Source organism: Gracilinanus agilis, chromosome 2 (genome assembly GCF_016433145.1).
Source record: "Gracilinanus agilis isolate LMUSP501 chromosome 2, AgileGrace, whole genome shotgun sequence".
Classification (NCBI taxonomy): domain Eukaryota; kingdom Metazoa; phylum Chordata; class Mammalia; order Didelphimorphia; family Didelphidae; genus Gracilinanus; species Gracilinanus agilis.
Genome location: NC_058131.1, coordinates 357,452,117 through 357,471,580, shown reverse-complemented (window position 1 = coordinate 357,471,580; position 19,464 = coordinate 357,452,117). Strand labels below are relative to the sequence as shown.

Here is a 19,464-nt window from a genome sequence, read left to right as displayed (position 1 = left end):
AATAATATTTATTATTGAAGTAAATATTTATTAATTGCCTACTGTGTGCCAGTGTGCTATGCTAAAAACTGGTGATACAAAAGGAGGCAAAAGTAGGTCCTGCCCTCGAGGAGCTCACTTTCTAATGGAGAGAGACAACAGGCCAACAAAGATGTATAAACAGGTTATTTACAGAAAAAATAGGAAATAAGAGAGGAAAATAATTCCAATTAAGAGAGGTTGGGTAAAGCTTCCTGAGGAACATGGGATTTTAGTTGGAAATTAAAGAAAGATAGGGATGTTATAGACAGAAATTTAGTCCTAAACTGCTGAGTTATGGGGTCCCCACTTCCTCTTCAAGTGAAGTTTATGGAATCAGCATTTAGAGTTGGATGGAGAATTAGAATGTCAAAGCTAAAATATATCTTAAAGGACTTGTAGTCCATCTACTGTTTTTTACAGTTGAAGGAACAGATAAGTCAAGGTTGCAAAGAGATTAACAGGGTGATTATCTCCCCAGAGAAACTAGGGAAAGTCACCTGAGAGGAAGATCTGAGGTACTGAATTCCAATTGAGTCCCATATCATCAGGTGCTCATTGACCTCAGAGTGATTTCTTGCTTCCTAAGAAGGTTTCTGGCTTACAGTATCACCTTCCATTCAGTATTTCATACACTGCCACTTTAATCTTCTTAATACTATGCTCTTATCTGCAGGTATTATGAGGCAGTTGTAAGACTAACAAATTGAAATCCCCAGTCTGACACAGATATTAAATTTCTTGGAACCTGTTTTCCCCTTTGTAAAATAAATTATGTTACTATTATTGTCATCTCATAGGGTAATTTTCAGGTAGAATTCAAAAATTCATTTTATAGAAGAGTAAAGTAAGCTCTAGAGACAAAGAGACAAAACTATATAGTTAATAAGTAGCAAAGCCAGGACTATATATTTTGGGTTCAATATACTTTTTCCCTAGTTCATCAGTATACAGATTTTCAATAATAAGGATCCAGTGAAAAGAATGAGGAGAACATTACCTACAGTAACAGAAATATTGTACAAAGATCAACTATGAAGAACAAAACTATTATCATCAAAGCAAGTTCCCAAGATATCTACAGGTGACACGTGAAAAAGAAGGAACTGTTGGATTCTGTTCCAGATCAAAGCATGCCATCTTCTAATTAATTTCCTTCATGAGTTTTTTATTCTATGTATGGTATTGTCTTCAGTCATGGCATGAGCAATATGGAAATATGTATTGGATGAAAACACTGGTATTAGCTATTTTCAACTATTTACTGCCTAGTGGGGGGAAGGGAAAGGGAGAGAATCTGAATCACAAAATATCATAAAATGATTGTCAAAAACTTTCTACATGTAATTGGGGTGGGGAGAGAAAAAGAAAAGAAAAGAAAAAAGAGAATGAAGCCAGGAAGGCCAAGCAACTTGTCCAAGATAACACAAGTGGTATTCATCAGAACTGGGACTTGAACTTGTCTTCTAATTCTAGAGCCAGCATTCTTTCCATTATACAATGCTGCTCACCTATACCACTGATTTGGAAAAAAAGATACAAGAAGAATGTTCTTCAAATGTGCAGGTAAAACAAAGAAGAAAGTTAAAACAAAAGATGACAAAGACAGAATTCAAAAAGATCTTGATAGGCTAGCATACAGGGCTGAAGTAAATAAAATGAAATTCAAATAGTGATAAATGTCCGATATTTGTCTACCCTTAAAAATGAACTTCAAGAGGGAAAGGTAAGAGAGCTGTTGTTCTGGAAAAGATTGATAGGATTTAATGGATTATAATTTCTTTCATTATGAGTTGGCTCTGCTTGTGACAGCCAAAAACTAGACTAGGGTGAGTTTGGGCTACAGTCAGAGATATAACTTTCAAGAACAGGGATAGAATCATTGACTAATTCTAACTTTCATTAGACCTCCTCTGGACTATTGTGCTTGGCTCTGAGTATTATAGTTTAGGAAAGATATTAATAAGATAGAGAATGTCCAGAACAGCAAAAGTGGGTTAGGAAATGGTCATGAGTCCAAGACTGATGAGAATCAGGTAAAAGAACTGAGCCTTTTCCAGCCTATTCAGAAGAAAATAGAGAGGAAATAAGTGAATAACAATCAAAGATTTGAAGGGTTGTCAGATGGAGGAAGTATTAGACCCAGATGCACTGGGTGGAAGTTACAAAGAAAAGAAAGAAGTTTCATTTAAGGAAAAATTCCTAACATTTGGAGTTCTCCAAATGTAGAATATTCTTCCTGGAAAAGTGGTGGGTTCCATTTTCTTGGAGTTCTTCTTCAAGCAGAAGATGGATGATCACTTGTTGGTTATGTTATAGAAGGGATTTCTTTCATGAAAGGAACCTCTAGTTGATTCCATGTCCAATGAGCACCCTTTAAATTCTTGGATTCTGTGATTCTGTGACTTCTGGGAAGAGAGAGTCCAGATCTTTTCTTTAAACATATCACGATATCCACAGTACTGCCTTCTACAAAACTTTTGCTGATGCCTCAGATACTAGTACCTCCCTCCCAATGTTTATTTCTTCTGTATATGCTCTGTATATAAATGGATATGCATACATTATTGAATATAAGTTTTTTCAGGGTAAAGAATGTTTGATTCTTTTTGTCTTGGTGTCCATACTGCCTAGGTATATAATAGGTGCTTTATAAATAAATGTTTGTTGATTGATCAGGAAATATTCTGGGAGGACAGTGCTCTTATTATGGCCCTTTCCAGGTCCAAGGCATCCAAAGAAAGAATCTCTATTAGCCAGCTTTATATCATACATCTTTGACGCAGTTTGAGATGGTTCTAGGTACATAGAAGTTTGCACAAAACCCAACCCTAGCATTGTCAGAAAAAAAAACCTACCTTTTCATAAGTAGTACTATTATTTTGCCTGTTCTCAGCAACTCTCTTGTTTTCTTCAGCTTCTTTAGCCCTAGAAGAGATGGAAGGGATAAAATTCTGTCAGATGAACATAAATAGATCATCTTCAAGGAATACATAACATAGAAGATTCAAAAATGGAGATAATCATTGAAAAATAATCTAGTCCAACCTCCCATCCAATGATGGCATCCCCATTTCCTCACTATTGGTATAGCAGCTTGTTAAACTTCCACTGGAATATCTAAGTCCTGGAATATCCAAGTCCACTGGAATATCTAAAAACGGGGGCTTTTTTAATCTTGAGTCAGCCCATGCCAAAATCAGATGGCTTTATGTTTTGGGAAGGGAAATCACAAGCTCCATAACCAGCCTATTTGGGGAGTGTTCTGATAGTTAAGAAGCATTTTCCTGGAATGAACTAATATCAGCCCCTTTATTTGTTAGGAGGGATGGCCTAACAGAGCCCAGAGAAGTATCTCTCTAACATACTCCTACCCTTGCCAACTCCCCATTGCAGAAGTGTTCAGATACTCACAGGATTTCCTTACACATAGCACACTTGTTATTATAGGATTTGCCACTAGCATCACGCACAGGGTCACTCTCACGGGTACAACTGAGACTTCCTTTTTTCCATTCTTCCCGGAACTCAGCACATTTGTCCTGAAAGAATGAAGAGATAGAAGCGCCTGCTATAGTCATTGGTTGTCTGTGCTCTTTGATCAGTTTGCTAAACTCAATGGGTAGGAAGAAATATCCAAGTTAGTGATGAGGGGAAATATTCAAGGTGCCCTGTGTGGCTTTGGTGAAATCTGAGCTTCAATTTCCTCCTCTGTAAAACAGGGTTAATTATACTTAGATTTGAAGGATTCAATTTCCTGCTCTGTCTAATGGGATTTAAATGATCATTAAGATGGTTTTCACCTTTTAACCTTATTGTATGATTTCGTGAATCCAGACTTCATACCTTCCTGATCAACAGGCTCTGAACTGAATCAGTTGAATGCAAAAAGCTGAACTCACTGTGATAAAAGATGCCTCTCACCTCAGATTTTCCTGCTCCACTACCCCCATGGTTATTTCTTTCAGCATTTCTCCGATCTTCATCTTCCTTCCTCATTTTTTCATCATTTTCTTTCTTGCTGAAACGTATAAGCCAGGAGATAGATTACAAAATGGGAAATGTGTATTGGAGATATTTGACACATGTGTCTAGGTGTTAACTTTATATTCACTATTTTTATGTCTTATAGGCTACATCAGGATTAGTGGTCACTCTTTGAGGTGGAGAAGTATTGAGGAGAGGACAGATTTGGGTCATTTCACCTCTTGGAGTCTCAGTTTCCTTGACTGTAAAATGATTATACCTTTTCTTCTTACCTCAACACACAATTAAGACTCATAAGGCCTTAGAAAATACACATTTAAATGTCCTTTTCTTCTTTCCCAGTTTTATACCTCACTTCCTCCATCAGTCTACACTGTTACACTGACCTACTTATAGATATATCAGTTACACTGACCTACTTATAGATACTCAAACATACACTCTATCATCAGCTTCCATAAATTTGTACTAACTGCTCACTATCCTTACTTCTTAGCTTACTTACTTACTTACTTACTTACTCACCTCTTAGTTTACTTCTTTACTTAGTTTACTTCTTAGTGCTCCTTCAAGATTCAGTTCAAATTCCATTTCCTGCAGGAGCCAGTCCCATGAGCTGCTAATGTATTCATACTCCTTTTCATATTATCTTTTATCTATTTTGAGTATATTATGTGTGGACCCAGTTATTGATACATTGGACACTCCTTATTTAAAATGTACACTGAGGTCAAGGACTAGTTTTTGTCTTTCTTTGTATTCCCAGGGCTTCTCAGTACTATGCCTGACACATAAGAAATACTTAATAAATACTTTTTGACTGACTAAATAAGTGAAGAGATTGAGACCTACTGGATTAGAGCACTTGCCTCAGATAACTACAGAAATCAAACTCAGATTCCTTGACTTCAAATCCTGTGTTCTTTCTCCTGCGACCCATTGCCTTACTAGGGGTATTATAAAATTCATAGCTTTATTGTTATTTCTGAGATGCAACAAAGCAGGATGGGCAGAGAACGTGCTTCAGAGTCAGCAAGCCCTGAATTCAAGTCTTTCCTCTGACACATACTGGTTGTATGGTCATGGGATACCCAGGTAACCTTCTTATACCACACATTACAGATGAGCTATCAGTTTGCTTTGTTTTATGGATACATTTTAATTCATACTGATTCACTCATTGCTTAACCAGAATTGGTACAGAAATTTAGGTGATCTTTTTCTTCAATTAGTCAATAAGCATTTATCAAATACTTATTTTTTGCCAAGAATTGTGTTATTCATTGTGAAAAGAGAGTCTATAAAGAAATTATATTTTGTCTAATTTATGCAATGAAGCTAGTATGTTAAATTCTTAACAAATGTTCAAAGTATCTTTTGCCCTCCTCCAGAGTAAACATATATACAAAAATTCTAAGTTGTTATTAGAGTCATCTTTATAGTACCTATGATTTTATTATTTTTTTCCTGTGATTTTATAAAACTTTTTTTGAGCAAAATAATCAATCCACATTTGAGGAAGTAGATTCCATATGGAGAATTCCATTTGCTCAAGAAATCCCAATTCAAATAAAAAATACATATACATAGATACTTCTAGATGTTTGTATGTAAATATGTATGCATGTATTTTTTCTATTATTTTGTATTTCCCTAAAGATTACTTGAGGAGTTTATTGGTAGGGGAGAAGTGGCATAGAGAATGCTAGGAATCAAATCACTGAACTTCTGTTTTGACTAGGAGAACAAGGAGTTTCATATGTAACACAAGCACCTCAAGCTCTTTGCTGTCTACTCACAAAAAGGTTTTACACATGGCACATTTATTGCCATGTGTTTTTCCATCCGGGCCCCGAACTGGATCATTTTCTTTGGTGCAGTAAAGATTGCCCATCCTCACAAGACTCCGAAATTCATTGCATGTTTCCTACAAAGAGAAGAGAATTGTGGTGACCTTGGTATGTCAGAGATTCCTAGAATTAAAATTTAGGTCACAAACATGGACTCTCTGAACAGACTTTAGAATGTCAGAACCCAAATGGACTTTAAAAGATAGAAAACATAGAATGTCAGAGATGAAGACATATGCCATTCACTATGAAAAACGTGAATCCAAAGAAGAGTTTAGTTTGACCTCCTACTTTTTCAGAGGAAGATACTGAGACCTGTCAGAGCAAAAGTGACTTGCTCAAGGCCAAATCAATGTGTGGAAGGCATAACTTGGGCTAGAGATCAGACTCCTCAATTTTCACATCTGATAAGCTTTCAACCATTACATAGTTGTGGGGTTGTTTTTAAATATCCAGCTTTGGCCCCCTAAGTAAATCCCAATGATTCTTCCCTACACAGCCACTAAAAAGGAATTATCTCTGAGCAATCAGTGACTGTGATTAAACAGATTCTGAATTCTTTTCATAATAATTATGATCTAAAGACTGTCTCATAACTTCAAAGCTTTTTTTTTTCTTTACTTGTTGGGTGAAGGCTTGGTACTGGATTATATAGACCTGTGGCATAAAAACTAGCAACTCTTCCCTCCATTTACAAGTTTGAAAGGGGAGGGGTCAGTCCTATGGACAAATTAGGAATTTTAGACTTTGAATATATAAAGGAAAAAACAATGAGGACCTGAAATTGACATTGGGTAATCATAAAGACCACACTTGGCCTAGAAGAAGAAATAAGGAAATACATAAACTCAGTTGATATGTTGATTCATTTTCCTGAACTGTTTTGTTTCCTCTCTCTTTTGAATTCTTTGTTAGGAAGTAATGCTCTATGGATGGGGAAGTGGTGAGAACTACATTCAGAAATAAAGGTAATATAAATATAAAAGTTATCCTTAAAGAATTTTTGAACAGCTTTAGGTTCTCTTTTATAGTCAATATCTTTTACCTTCTCTAAATTCTCCCTAGAAATGACTTTCAATAGAACATACTTTTACAGGAGAAGTTTGCAAGGAGAAAATATGAGAACTTCTCTTATATCATCTCTCTCCCCATGCTCAGAAAGTTAAAATGTCTTCCATTGCCAAGAAGATAAAGGCCAGACATTCAAGACTCCTCAAAGCCTATTTTTTCAGCCTTGTTTCACATGACTCATCTTTATCAGCTAAGTTCAATAGGCATTTTTTTTAGTGTACTGCCCATCTTCCACTTTTCATAAATCTCCGAGGACCCTTCCAGCTCTAGAACTACAATTCTACAAATCTCACATCTGAGACTTTGCCACTTAACTGCCCAAAAACTTAGATTCTTTATTTGTAAAATGTGAGAACTTGACTTAATGGTTTCCAAGTCTGTGATCTTCTGGTTATTATAGTCCTACAGAACCTTATCTTCTGGGTTTTAAGTTCTGATATTTTATATTCTCTAGCTTTATGTTTCCACAAAGTTTCCTCATGGAAGAAAAATCCCAAACCTTGGCCTGTCATTCCCAGCTTAACATTGCTTAGATAACTACCTCGATAGCTTCTCTCTTTGTGATTGCTCTGGATGCAGTGGCAGCCTTCTCTCTAGCTTCTTGTTGGCTTTAAGAGAGAGAAATCAGGATCATTTCAAGAACAGGATTGATGTCATAGAAGGGGACTGATCTCTAGATGGGATATTAGACTTTGGAGGAAAAGGATAAAGGACACTGGTCTATAGGGTTTGACTTTGCTAGGTGTTGCCTAAGGGAACATTTACAGTAAGCAAACAACATCTATTATACACCCAGGAAGGAAAATACAAGCATAATACTCAATCTTGAAAACTCTGAGATCTTCATCCATGGAGTATCCCAGTTCTAAATTTGTTGTTTGTTTGTTTGTTTTTTTAAACTCTTGCCTTCTGTCTTAGAATAGATACCAAGTACAATTTCTAAGGCAGAAGAGTGGTAAGGGCTAGGCAGTTGGGTGAAGTGACTTTCCTAGAGTCATACAGCTTGGAAGCCTCTGAGGTCAGATTTAAAATCAGGTCCTCCCAACTGCAGGCAGGGTGCTCTATCCACTATGCTACTCAGATGCCCCTCCTGAATTCTTTCAACCCAGGATAATGGCCACCTTGACAAAGGTACCAAGAAAAGAGAATTGATGATAGTTACTCTCTACCAGCACCTCTCTCTTCCCAAGTCCTATTCCCCAATCTCCACAAGCACTCCTTCAGAAACTTTTTGACAATTATACTCACAAGAAAGCTTCACACATGGAACATGTATTCCCATGCATCTTTCCATCCAGGCCCAGAATGGGGTCATTCTCTCGAGTACAGGGAAGGCGACCATCCCTTATGTAGTTTCGATATTCACTGCACAGTTCCTGACCATGGGTGAAAGAAGAAAGGCAGAACTTAGTGTATTGTGGATACTAGTTATTCATATTATATTCATATTTGCTTTTTGCAAACTAAACTTGATCCCAAGTCCGTAGCTCAGAGCTCTTTCCAATTATAACCCTCTATGGTCAGGGAAGGACTGGAAGAGTCAAAAATGGCCCAAAACACACTGACGTGGAGATGAATGAATTTCTCAGGGAACCAAGGAGTACTCTCTGCTTTAGTTGATCCTTAACCTAAGTTAGGAAAGAAATATCAACACATTGGATCCACACTTGTGGATTATGGAAGAGCCAAGGCATGGGCCCATTAGAACGAACCATAAAAAAGGGCTAGATTCAGCTCCTTGTAATATTTCAGGAATTCTCTTCCTCTAGCAGACTTTAGGCAATTTCCTCCCTCTAACCCCAGAAAATTATCTTCAGTGAACTTTCTAACAATTTTCTACCTCTCAGTAAGACCTAAAAAATTTTCCTTCTCCATTTTATACTGAGCAATGAACACTCTCTTCAGACCTGAGTATTTCTTTGTCCTGAGAAAGTTTTAATCTATTGTCCTCCCAGAATGGGCTTAGTGAAGTTTGAATGTATTTAGTTATAAATGCTGTTAATTCTTAAATGTTTTTTCTACTTCAGTTCCCTATCTCCTATGAACTTAATTCTCCATCTTGTTCTACCCTTTACCCTAAATTGGAATGAAATTCTCTGTCTCCATTGAACCCTATGTCATTGTCCATCCTCTGTCATTCTCAACAATTTTCCAAGAAATCATAAATTATCCTCTGACCCAGTTGGACCACTGTGGTCATAGTGGGGGAAAGTGATTCTGGAGTCAGAAGAACTGAGTTCCAATTCTGCCTCAGTCACCCACTATTTATATAACTTTAGGCAAATTCTTTCCTAGGATTTGTACTAGATGGGTCACCAACTCACTGGGAGATTTGGACTATATGAGAGGTGTCTAATTTCAGGCCAGTGGGCAGTAAGCTGTCAGATAAACCTCTAAATTTGGCCAGAACAAGATTAAAATGTAATTGTAAAATATTTAACAAATAAAGAAAAATATAACACAATATAGAAAAAAATTGTTTTTGGTTTCCTAAGCCAATATGCAACAATAAGGATGTTTCTATTCGAGTTAGACACTATTGAACTAGATGAGTCTCAAAGTCTATTCCATCTCAAGAGCTATAAGGCTAATTTCAAATTTCCCAGCGAACTGAGAATAAGAATAATAACAGGCACTTATATGGCATTTTAAGGTTTACAAAGTCACTTAACTTCTATTTGTCCAAGTTTCTGAAACTGAAAAATGATTTTAATAATGCAACCTACTTTATACATTTCCTCAGAGGATTAAATGAGATAATATTTGTAAAAAGCAATTAGTACAGTCCCTGTCATGTAGTAGATGCTATATAAATATGCATTCACAAAATGCTTTACAAATATTGTCACATTTAGGGGCAGCTAGGTAGCTTAGTAGATAGAGAAGTAAGTTTGGAGACAGGAGAGCCTGGGTTTAAATCTGACCTCAAAACACTTCCTGGATGTGTGACCCTAAGCAAGTCACTTAACCTCAATTGCCTAGGCTTTACCACTATTCTACTTTGGAACAGATACTTAGTATTGATACTAGGACAGAAGATAAGAGATTTAAGAAAAAAATTGTTATATTTTGTCCTTACAATAGCTTTACAATATTGTAATCATTACACTATCCTTGAAAGGCAGATTCTATGGTTATTACTGTTTTACAGACAAGAAAACTGCGACAGAGAACAACTTGACCAGAGTTACAGGCAATAAGTATCTGAAGTTGAAGTTAAAGTACAACTCGTCTTCCTGACTCTTGTGAACTCAAGACAATTCTCTCAGCCAGCAAACCAGAACCAATGATCCACCTCTGATAGATATGAACTGGTGAGTGTTTCTCTGCCCCACTGAAATTTTAAGTGTTTTTTAAATTTTGTTTGTGGTTTTTGTTTGTTTTTAACTCTTAGTAAATGCAAAGCAGTTCCCTGCCTCTTGCAAAGCAATCCTCCACCAGCAGTAAGTAAGCTCCAGTGAAAATTATTGACACCCCACAAGCTCTTAGAATTTCCCACTCTCTGAAAGACTGAAACTAATTCTTCAACTCTGGTGATCCCTAAGCAGTTCCCTCTAGGAAATCTTAAGAGGTTCTCCAACTTCAGTGAATGAAATGTAAATTTAAGTCCAGGCTCTGTTACATCCTACCCATGTGATCTTGGCTGAAGCCACTTAGCCTCATCTCATTTGTACAGTGAGGAGTTTTGAGTAGATGACTGACATCTAAGATGCTATCCAATTCTATAATCCACAGGCAAACTACATGACCTCTCTGGGCCTTGACTTCTTTACGTTCAGAATAAAAATAATATTAATTCCTCTTCTGTTTTGTCAACTTTCTAGGGATCAACTCCCCACCAGAGCTGAGACAATCCATCAAGATAATAAAAATAAAGTGCTATGTGAATATAAAGCTTTATATAAGTGTTCATTGTTATTATCAGCTGTGTGATAGAACTTTGGATTTGCCATTGTTCATAGACTGGGCCATAAAATGACAAATGATTTCCCTTGAAATAGCATACATAGGAAAATACTACTATTTGATTGCTCTACGAAGCAACTGATAACCCATCCCCAATAGGAGTTCTTCTAGATTCATCAGCAGTTATAGTATACTCCAACCACCAATTCCTGACATCCTCCTCCAATGGCTATCACGTTAACATAGAGGGATCCACAGATTATCAAAGGCTATCACAATAGAATGTATGCTCTAACAGATCCTCCCAAGGTAGGAAGCCTTAAATATAAACCACCATAAATTGAGCACTTAACTGTTGTCTGAGAACCAACCTAGCTAGATGTTATAATGCTTATCACCATAAAGTTGGCCACCAGGGGGAGAACATTATTTGAAGGTATAAAAACTCATGAAAACAATTTAATAAGACAAGGGAGGGCTGATCTGTATTAGTGGAAGTAATACAATATTGAAGTCAGTAGTAATAGGGGAAATTATTATTGTTTTTGTTGCCATCATTATCATCACTTACAATTATATAATATTTAGTGGTTATAAATTATTTTACATTGTTTCATTTAATCACAATACTCCTGCATGTAAGATTCTCCCCATTGTTAAGAGTAGGAATTTGAGGATAAAAGAGAGGAAGATATTTGCCAAAATCTTATAACTAAAGGATAGAAATTTCTTCCCAGATCTCCTGACTTTTAGTTCAGGAATCTATCCATTACATGTACTATATATTGGATTCAAATCCTGTTTCTGCTTCTCACTTTCTTTAGAAAAATCACAACCTTTCTGGTTAAGTTTCCACATCAGTAAAATTATAGAAATAAATAACACAACTTCTAAGATCCCTTCAAGGTCTAAATGCTGTAAACTAATGAATAAAAAAGATAAGAATATATTGCCTAAATAAGAAAAAAAGGTGTATGTGTGTGTGTGTGTGTGTGTGTGTGTATTTGAAGGATCCACTTAATAGGATTTAGAGCCAGAAAGAAATGTATCTTGTAGGCAAACTCTCCTTCTACAGATGAAGAAACTGAGGCATAGAGAAATGATTGGCTCAATTTTGCATAGTTTAGTAAGGAGTAGGGCTAAGATACAAACCTAGAATTGACTCCCCATCCAGTGTTTTATTACAATAAATTTCCTTTCATTTAAAAGAATAAGACTTGTCCTTTTTAAAATTAATGGACATAAAAGGCCATCAGTGGCAAGAGTGAAATGCAGTTGGTGGAGGAAGCCAACTGGGCACAGTTGGTGGTTATCCTCTAGGGAAGGGTCCCTAGGTAACCCAACAAGTATGAAAGAAGGGCAGGATGTGAAAGTAATTACCTGAATTGCTTCTCTCTTAACCTTGTTTTCTGTAGCTACTTTTTCTTTCTCATTTTTGGCTTTCTTCTCTTCCTCTTCCAGTTTGCTGCATACAGGAGAGAAAGTCAGAGGAAATAACCACTTTTCTCATTATAATACAAGGTCCTTGAGGGCAGGGAGTGTTTTTGCTTTGATTCTGCAAAGTGTCCACACACAATGCTTCACAAATGTTTGTTTAGTGTCTCATTAATTTCAGGCAAATTGGAGTCTTTGGCTGTATTTCATCTTGCTAAAGGACTAATTAATACTACTGAATACCTAGTGCTGCAGATATAAGAATAATTTCCTCTCTGTCAGAACAGAGTCTCTAGAGCAGGGGTCAGCAATGTATGGCTCTCAAGCCATATTTGGCTCCACCTCCCGACCAGCCAGTCTGGGCAGAGCCCCAGGATGTGCCCCAGGGGGCCCTTCAACCCCCACCCCATATTCCAGTGCCTTCTGCCTCCATCCTCCTCCTTCCCCAGGTGTTTATAGCTCTCATGGCCAAAAAGGTTGCCTACCATTGCTCTAGAGAGATAAAGATAAACACTTCAAAATATATGAGAAGTATTTAGTCAGCGAATTCACATTATATGCTATTTTACTTATGCATGTCAAGAAGAATTAGAAAAGTGTACCATTGTGGGAAAAGCCCTGATTTGCTGTCAGATTTTCATTCTTTTCATTTCGTTTCACTTTGTTTCATATGATAGCTGCTATGTGATATTGAACCAGACACTTATTCTCTCTGAGCTTGTTTCTTCTTCTGTAAATGGGTATTAAATTTATAATACCTAGCCTTCAAGTTTTCTGGGAAGAAAGGCCTGAAAGCCCTTCCAAACTAGGAATTAATCTCATTTTTAGCATTTTTCTCACAGAGGTTTTGAGAGGAAAGTGCTTTACTAAATTTAAAGTATTACAACATTTGAGCCATTTTCTATTTAGGTAAAGCCAAAGTCACTTTTGAAAAAATGAATATAATGTTGTCCCAAGAAGAAATTATTAGTATCTTCATCTCAAAACCCATTTATACTTTTTTTTTATTTTTCTTGCTATGGTCTCCTAACTCCCCCAGCTCCTTTTATTCCTCTCTGTCTTTCTCTCCCTCCTTGATTCTGTTACCTCTCTTTTCTTCTCTTGTCTGCCCAACTCAACCTTCACTTTCCTTGACTTTTTTCTCCTTTAACTTATCCAATATATAGCATACACACACACTTATATATATATAAAAAATATATATGTATATATATATAGTATATATTGAGTGCTCCTTAATGTAAAAAGCATGAAAGTTTGAGTAGTTCATTTTTTCTTTAAATAAATGTTAAAATGTATTTAAATTTCTCTTTTCCTTGTATGTAGCCTTTGAATGTCATTTATTTATTTTTTCATTCTGTAAATCAATAGCCCTTGGCAGAAAAATGTTTCCCTGTTTCTTTCTTAAAGTGGCCTCAAATCATGCTGAAATTTGTAGATGCACTGCTTATTCTTTAGTTATGATTTTACAACTGTAAAAAACCAAATATTTGAAGTGATAATTTGTAGAGATCAACAGAAAAAAGACTTCACTTGAAGGCATTTTCATCTTAAATATTATACTGTTAATTTAGATTAGTCTATTGGAGCCAATTTTCAGGTTATATTTGAGGGGTTTGCCAGCAATTAATCTATACTGTCATGCCTTAACCACTGTAATGAGTTAAAGAGTCAGAAACCAGAAGAAATCTTAAAACAAAGAATATTGGTGCTGCACAGAGCCTTAGAACACAAACATGGAGAAGGAAGGAGCCTTAAAGCATTGCTCATGAAACCTATTAAAATTGGTTTTGCTAATTTTCCTCCTCTTTTTTACTTTTTGTTATAAAGAATGGCTCTCTGGAAGGAGAAAGAAAAGGCATATATAGAGAACTATTAATTATGTCAAAACTAAATCATCAAAAGTTTCATTATACTTATATATTACATATAAATGTGTATATATATATATATATATATATATATATTTAAGAATATAGAATGGTGGAGCTAGAATAAATAATAAAGGTCAGCTGCTCCAGCAACATCATTCACTGTATAAGTGAAGAAATCAAGTCACACAGTCTGTTGGTGTGTATGCTATACATTGGATAAGTTAAAGGAAAGTAAAGTCAAGGAAAGTGAAGGTTGAGAAGCAGACAAGAGAAGAAAAGAGAGGTAACAGAATCAAAGAGGAAGAGAAAGACAGAGAGGAATAAAGGGAGCTGGGGGAGTCAGGAGAGAAATAGCCAGAACAAGATGACCAGACTAGGGATCCTGACACCTAACTCCTACCTCTTTCACCATAGTACTCAAGTAGGGCTCTGAGTTCTCTGTGCTATCCTTTGTTGGGAGAAAGATGATATATCATACATATACTCACAATAATTTGGCGCACATAGAACACTTGTTGTTATGCATTTTGCCATCAGGACCTCGGAAAGGATCATTCTCCCTGGTGCAAGCCAGCCTCCCATTCCTTACTTGGTCTCGGAATTCACTGCACAGATCCTGTGAAGAAAAGCAAGAGATGGCTGTTAGAATGAAGGTTTCTTTCAGATCCTTCTTCTTCCCCTTTTCATACATCTTTTTTTCCCTCAGGCACATTGCCCTCCATTTTGGCTTTTATATGTTTTATGGAAACTAGTGCTGGAAGATGCTCAGAGATCACCTGGTCCCACCCCTTCAATTGAAAATGAGTAACTTGAGGTTCATAGCTATTCAGTGGTATGACCAAGTAATCCATGACATAATTCAGATCCAACGTTCTTGACTCTAGACCCAGTATTCTTTCCATTCTCCCACCCAACCACTACTTTTTGAATATTTAGGAAAAAAGCAAACAACAAAAACCATGGTTCATCCTTAGCACAAATGCCAATCAGCTCCCAGAAGGGGGTCAGTATGGTCTAATGGATAAAGTCTGATGACCTGTGTTCATATCTTGTTTTTAATACTTGTTAACCATGTATGAATTTGAAGTAGTCCCTTAGCCTGTCTGGATATCATTTTCCTCATCAGTCAATAAATGGAGTATAATTGGATGGTTCCTTCGAGCACTAGACTATACTCATTTGACCTATCTCTACCAGGATCCTGCCCCAGAATCACAGAATAATAGAGGGAGAAGAGACCATCAAAATTAGATAGTGGGGAGCAGCTAGGAAAATCAATGGAGTTTGGCTTAGATATCAGGCTTAGATATGGGAGGTCCTGGTTAAATTTGGCCTCAGACTATTCCTAGCTGTGTGACCCTGGGCAAATCACTTAACCCTCATCACCTAGCCCTTACCACTCTTTCTCCTTGGAACCAAAATACAATATTATTTCTAAGACAGAAGGTGAGGGTTTAGAAAAAGAAGGAAAGAAACTATAGTACAACCCTTTCATTGCAGAGAAGGAAAAATGGAGGCCCAGAGAGACAAAATAAATATGAATGATAAAGCCAAGAGTCAAATCTATTTTCCCTGGCTTAAAGTATAGAGCTCTTTCTACTATCCCACAGGAATCACAGTGCTGAAATGTATTGAATGATTGTTTTGTAAAAAGATTTATACCATGGAGCAGCCATTAGGTAAACAGGATAAATCCCCAAGTCTGAAAAAGGAAACCCTGAGTCTGCCCTCTTAGAAGATTTAGTACCTCTTCTATGTTCAGAAACTAACTCTTCCTCCTATAAGCCTTATTCTCCTCTTCCAAGTTTCCTGAAGCTCAAGTCCTATACCTCTTGCCACCCACCTTTTCTCACATCATGCTATCAAAATTATTGGTATAAACTACCTTGGCAGCTTCTCTCTTTGTCATTGAACTGGTCACCGCAGCTGCCTTTAGTTTGTCTTCTTGTTGACTGGAAAAAAAGAGAGAGACAGAGTAAGAAAAAGAGAAAAAGAAAGAAAATGATAAAGATACAAAGATTAGGACAGAAACAGTGACACAGAAATAGAGACAAATAAAGGATGGTCATTCATGAGTGAATATGGTCTGCCCAGCATGACATTCTCTTAGCTTAGATTCTCTGAGAGTGCTTAGTATTGGAGAAGGAAAGAGATCATATTACCTCAGGGCTGTGTTTCATAAGCAACACGGTTTAATGGAAAACATGTTAAATTTTAACTTAAAAACTTGGACACAAATCTTAGCTATGTGACCTTGGGGAAGTCACTTCCTCCAAACATCATTTTCTTCATCTATAATATGGGATCATATCTCTGCATTACCTAATTCATAGGTATGTTCTTATTATTAACTTCCATTCATATGGTAACTTAAGATTTATAAAGCACTTTCCTTTCAATAACCCTGTGAGGTAAATTATGAAAATGTTATTGTTCCCATTTTACAGACAAGGAAATGGGAACATCAAGAGCTTAACAGACTGATCTAACACCACACAGCTCATATGAAGAGCTGGAACCCAAAGACAGGTCTTCGAGTACCTGTCCAGGCATCCTTTTGACTCCACCATGTCTATTTGAAAGTCTTTTTTGTTATCTTGATTCTATAGACTGAACATTCATTATAGATAGCCAGTCCATTGGCACACACCTGCTCATAAAATTCTGCCCCTTCCACAGGCTCCTAATTCAGGGGAAATCCGCTTTCAGGAGTCCTACCTGTCACAGTCCAGAATTCTCTCAGTCAAAGAGGCAGACAGCCTTTATCAAAGGCACTGAGGAGAAGAAAGAAAATATGCCAATCCATTTGGCTCGGCCCAAAACTGTAAAAATAGTTGGTAAATGAAGTCCTTGTGAAGGTTGTGAAACTTCCTATACAGATGGTAAACGAGTTTATTTTAAATAAGCTTCAGTGACTGCAGCTGAATGTGGTTTGTGGTGAATCAGTTGACAGGACACTTCACTCAATTAATTCCACCTTTTACAACTGACCAATAAGTAAAGTAGATTATTTTCCTCAACTGTCAGTGCTATATGAATTTAGTTCTTAAGATGAATTCAAAATTAATAAACTCTACTCTTATGAATATTATTTCACTGCGATTTGTTAATCCTGAAAAGAAGATCAATAAACTCTTAGATGACTTTAGTGATGTATGTAGTATACAGAATTGGGGGTTATAGTTTTTTTCTAGCTTTGGCTGAGTTCCAAAAAGCTGTTAGAGGTTTTAGAATCTGGAGGAGAGGCAGTTGACTGGATCTTCCGTGAAGGGAGGAAGTCAATGAGCGAGCTCTTAGATTATCTAGCTTCAATATTGAAATTTAGCCTAGTATTGATATATTTACTTAAGAAATTATTATTTTAGATAGACCCTTTATATCTTCCTTTCCTAATACCACCCTGCCTTCCCTCCCTTACCTTAGTGGCTGTGGAGTTTATAAGGAGAGTAATTAGAGAGGAGTTAAATCTGTGAAGAGTTATCTGATTGACAGCATTATTTATAATTTAATCAAATCATCTTTTATTCCCTTTAGATAGCATTTTGTAAAACTGAATAAGGCAGGTCCTTACTCAGATTCCATCTTTACTTCCCTTCCCCCACCTGAGGTTCCTGGGATAACTGATAGGCTTTCCTTTAACCCACCTTCCTAACAAACATTCTTCAAACAATTAAACCCTTTGTGTTTCAATAAAAAAAAAAAAAAAAAACTATAACCCCCAATTCTGTATACTACATGTAAAGAAGTGATAACTGACAACTTCGCCTTGGAATGTTCTGTACAAATCAGGTATGTATCAGCTTCTTTATAATAACTTATCTAATAATAGTAAACAAGATTAGGGTAATGATGGGTTAAACATTGAGGAAAGAGGGATTAGGGATGAATGATAAACCTTGTCTAACTAATGAAGTTATATTAAATCTTTTGAAGTTTCCAGGAGAAGATGATTTCCCGAAGCTTGCCAGGCAGACTGCCTTGGCCAGGCCTAAAGCCTGACTCTGATTAATTGCTGATCAAATTGATTTGATTTAAGAGTTGATCTTTTTGTTGATATTTAGCAGATTTGTATATTTTGATGAATGATGTTTAAAGCCAGATGCTGTTAGAACTGAATGAAGAATGAGCACCCTAGGCACCTAATCCTATGAGATATAAGTAACCTACTTTAAGAGACAATCCTGAGATGCCCACCCTCCCACCTTATCTCCAGGCTGAGACCCTGAAGCTAAAAGTCTCCCTCATTTTATAGGCTTATCTCAAAAGACTTTTTTTGTCTCATGCCAGCTCACACCACCCCTGCATTCTGTATTTATTCCAACTCAGTAACTGGCAACTATCCTGGTCCAAAATGGCTTCTTGCAAAAGTATTTACAATATGTGCTGGGGGTGACAGTGAAGGTCTGTGTAGTTTGTTGTGGGGTGGGAGGTATTGGGCATGAAGAAGGGTCTTGTTCTCCAGTAACACTATGGATCTGAGAGGCATAAGAAGCCCCATTACTAAAATAATCTAAAATGAATGGAATAGAACCAAGAGAACTACACTCAATTACTCCAATAATATCAATGGAAAAAACAACAAAAGGAACAGAAATACTTTGCATGCTATTGTAGTTTGAGTGATAAAGAAGCTCTGCCCTGGAGTCTAGAAAATTTACATGCCTCTCTTCTTTGTAGAGGTGGGGGCTGTGACTCTAGAATACTGCATATACTTTCTGTCTCTGTGGATGTATTGTTTGACTTTATTGAATTGTTTTTCTCCCCTTCTAGATTTTATTCCTACCAACAAGGGATGAGCAAGCAAGAATAGGAAGCTATAAGTGAAAATGAAAATAACATAAGACAAAAGCTATCAATAGAGATGAAAAGCAGAGAAAAAAGATCTGAGTATCTTTTGGTTCTAAGATTTTTGGAATAGGAGTCCAGAATGCTAGCCAAGCATACATCAAAGCACAGCCTGTAATTTCGGATCCCTATGTTTGATGATAACGAAAATCAATCAGATTGGTGAAGGACTTACTTTTCCTTGGCAGAGGAGAGCAGGGCAATGAGAAATGGGTAGGGAAATGAGGAATCAGAGAATGAGAATGAGTTGTCTTATACAAAGTGACTCCACTCCACAGAACTTCAAGTGGACATCATGCTGCCCCTCTTCATACTCACAAGAAAGCTTGACACATGGAGCATTTGTTCCCATAACTCTTCCCATCTAACCCTTGGATAGGGTCATGTTCCCTGGTGCAGGGAAGACTGCCATTTTTCAGCATGTCCCGGAATTCATTGCATATTTCCTATAAAAAGAAAATAGATAACTGGCAGTCACT

At 36.7% G+C, this 19,464-nt stretch overlaps 1 protein-coding gene across 1 annotated transcript in view; it reads right to left on the bottom strand.

Moving 5' to 3' along the window:
• The window catches only part of SPINK5 (serine peptidase inhibitor Kazal type 5), a 66,055-nt gene that overhangs the window by 15,492 nt on the left and 31,099 nt on the right, over window positions 1-19,464 (bottom strand). Inside the window, exons 11-20 of the mRNA XM_044659830.1 lie at window positions 19,304-19,431; window positions 16,026-16,092; window positions 14,629-14,756; window positions 12,213-12,297; window positions 8,175-8,302; window positions 7,468-7,534; window positions 5,805-5,932; window positions 3,943-4,039; window positions 3,433-3,560; window positions 2,877-2,946 (exon numbers count right to left, since the gene is read on the bottom strand). Of these exons, the coding sequence (XP_044515765.1) occupies window positions 2,877-2,946; window positions 3,433-3,560; window positions 3,943-4,039; window positions 5,805-5,932; window positions 7,468-7,534; window positions 8,175-8,302; window positions 12,213-12,297; window positions 14,629-14,756; window positions 16,026-16,092; window positions 19,304-19,431 (1,026 nt within the window). The remainder of the gene's footprint in view (window positions 1-2,876; window positions 2,947-3,432; window positions 3,561-3,942; window positions 4,040-5,804; window positions 5,933-7,467; window positions 7,535-8,174; window positions 8,303-12,212; window positions 12,298-14,628; window positions 14,757-16,025; window positions 16,093-19,303; window positions 19,432-19,464) is intronic.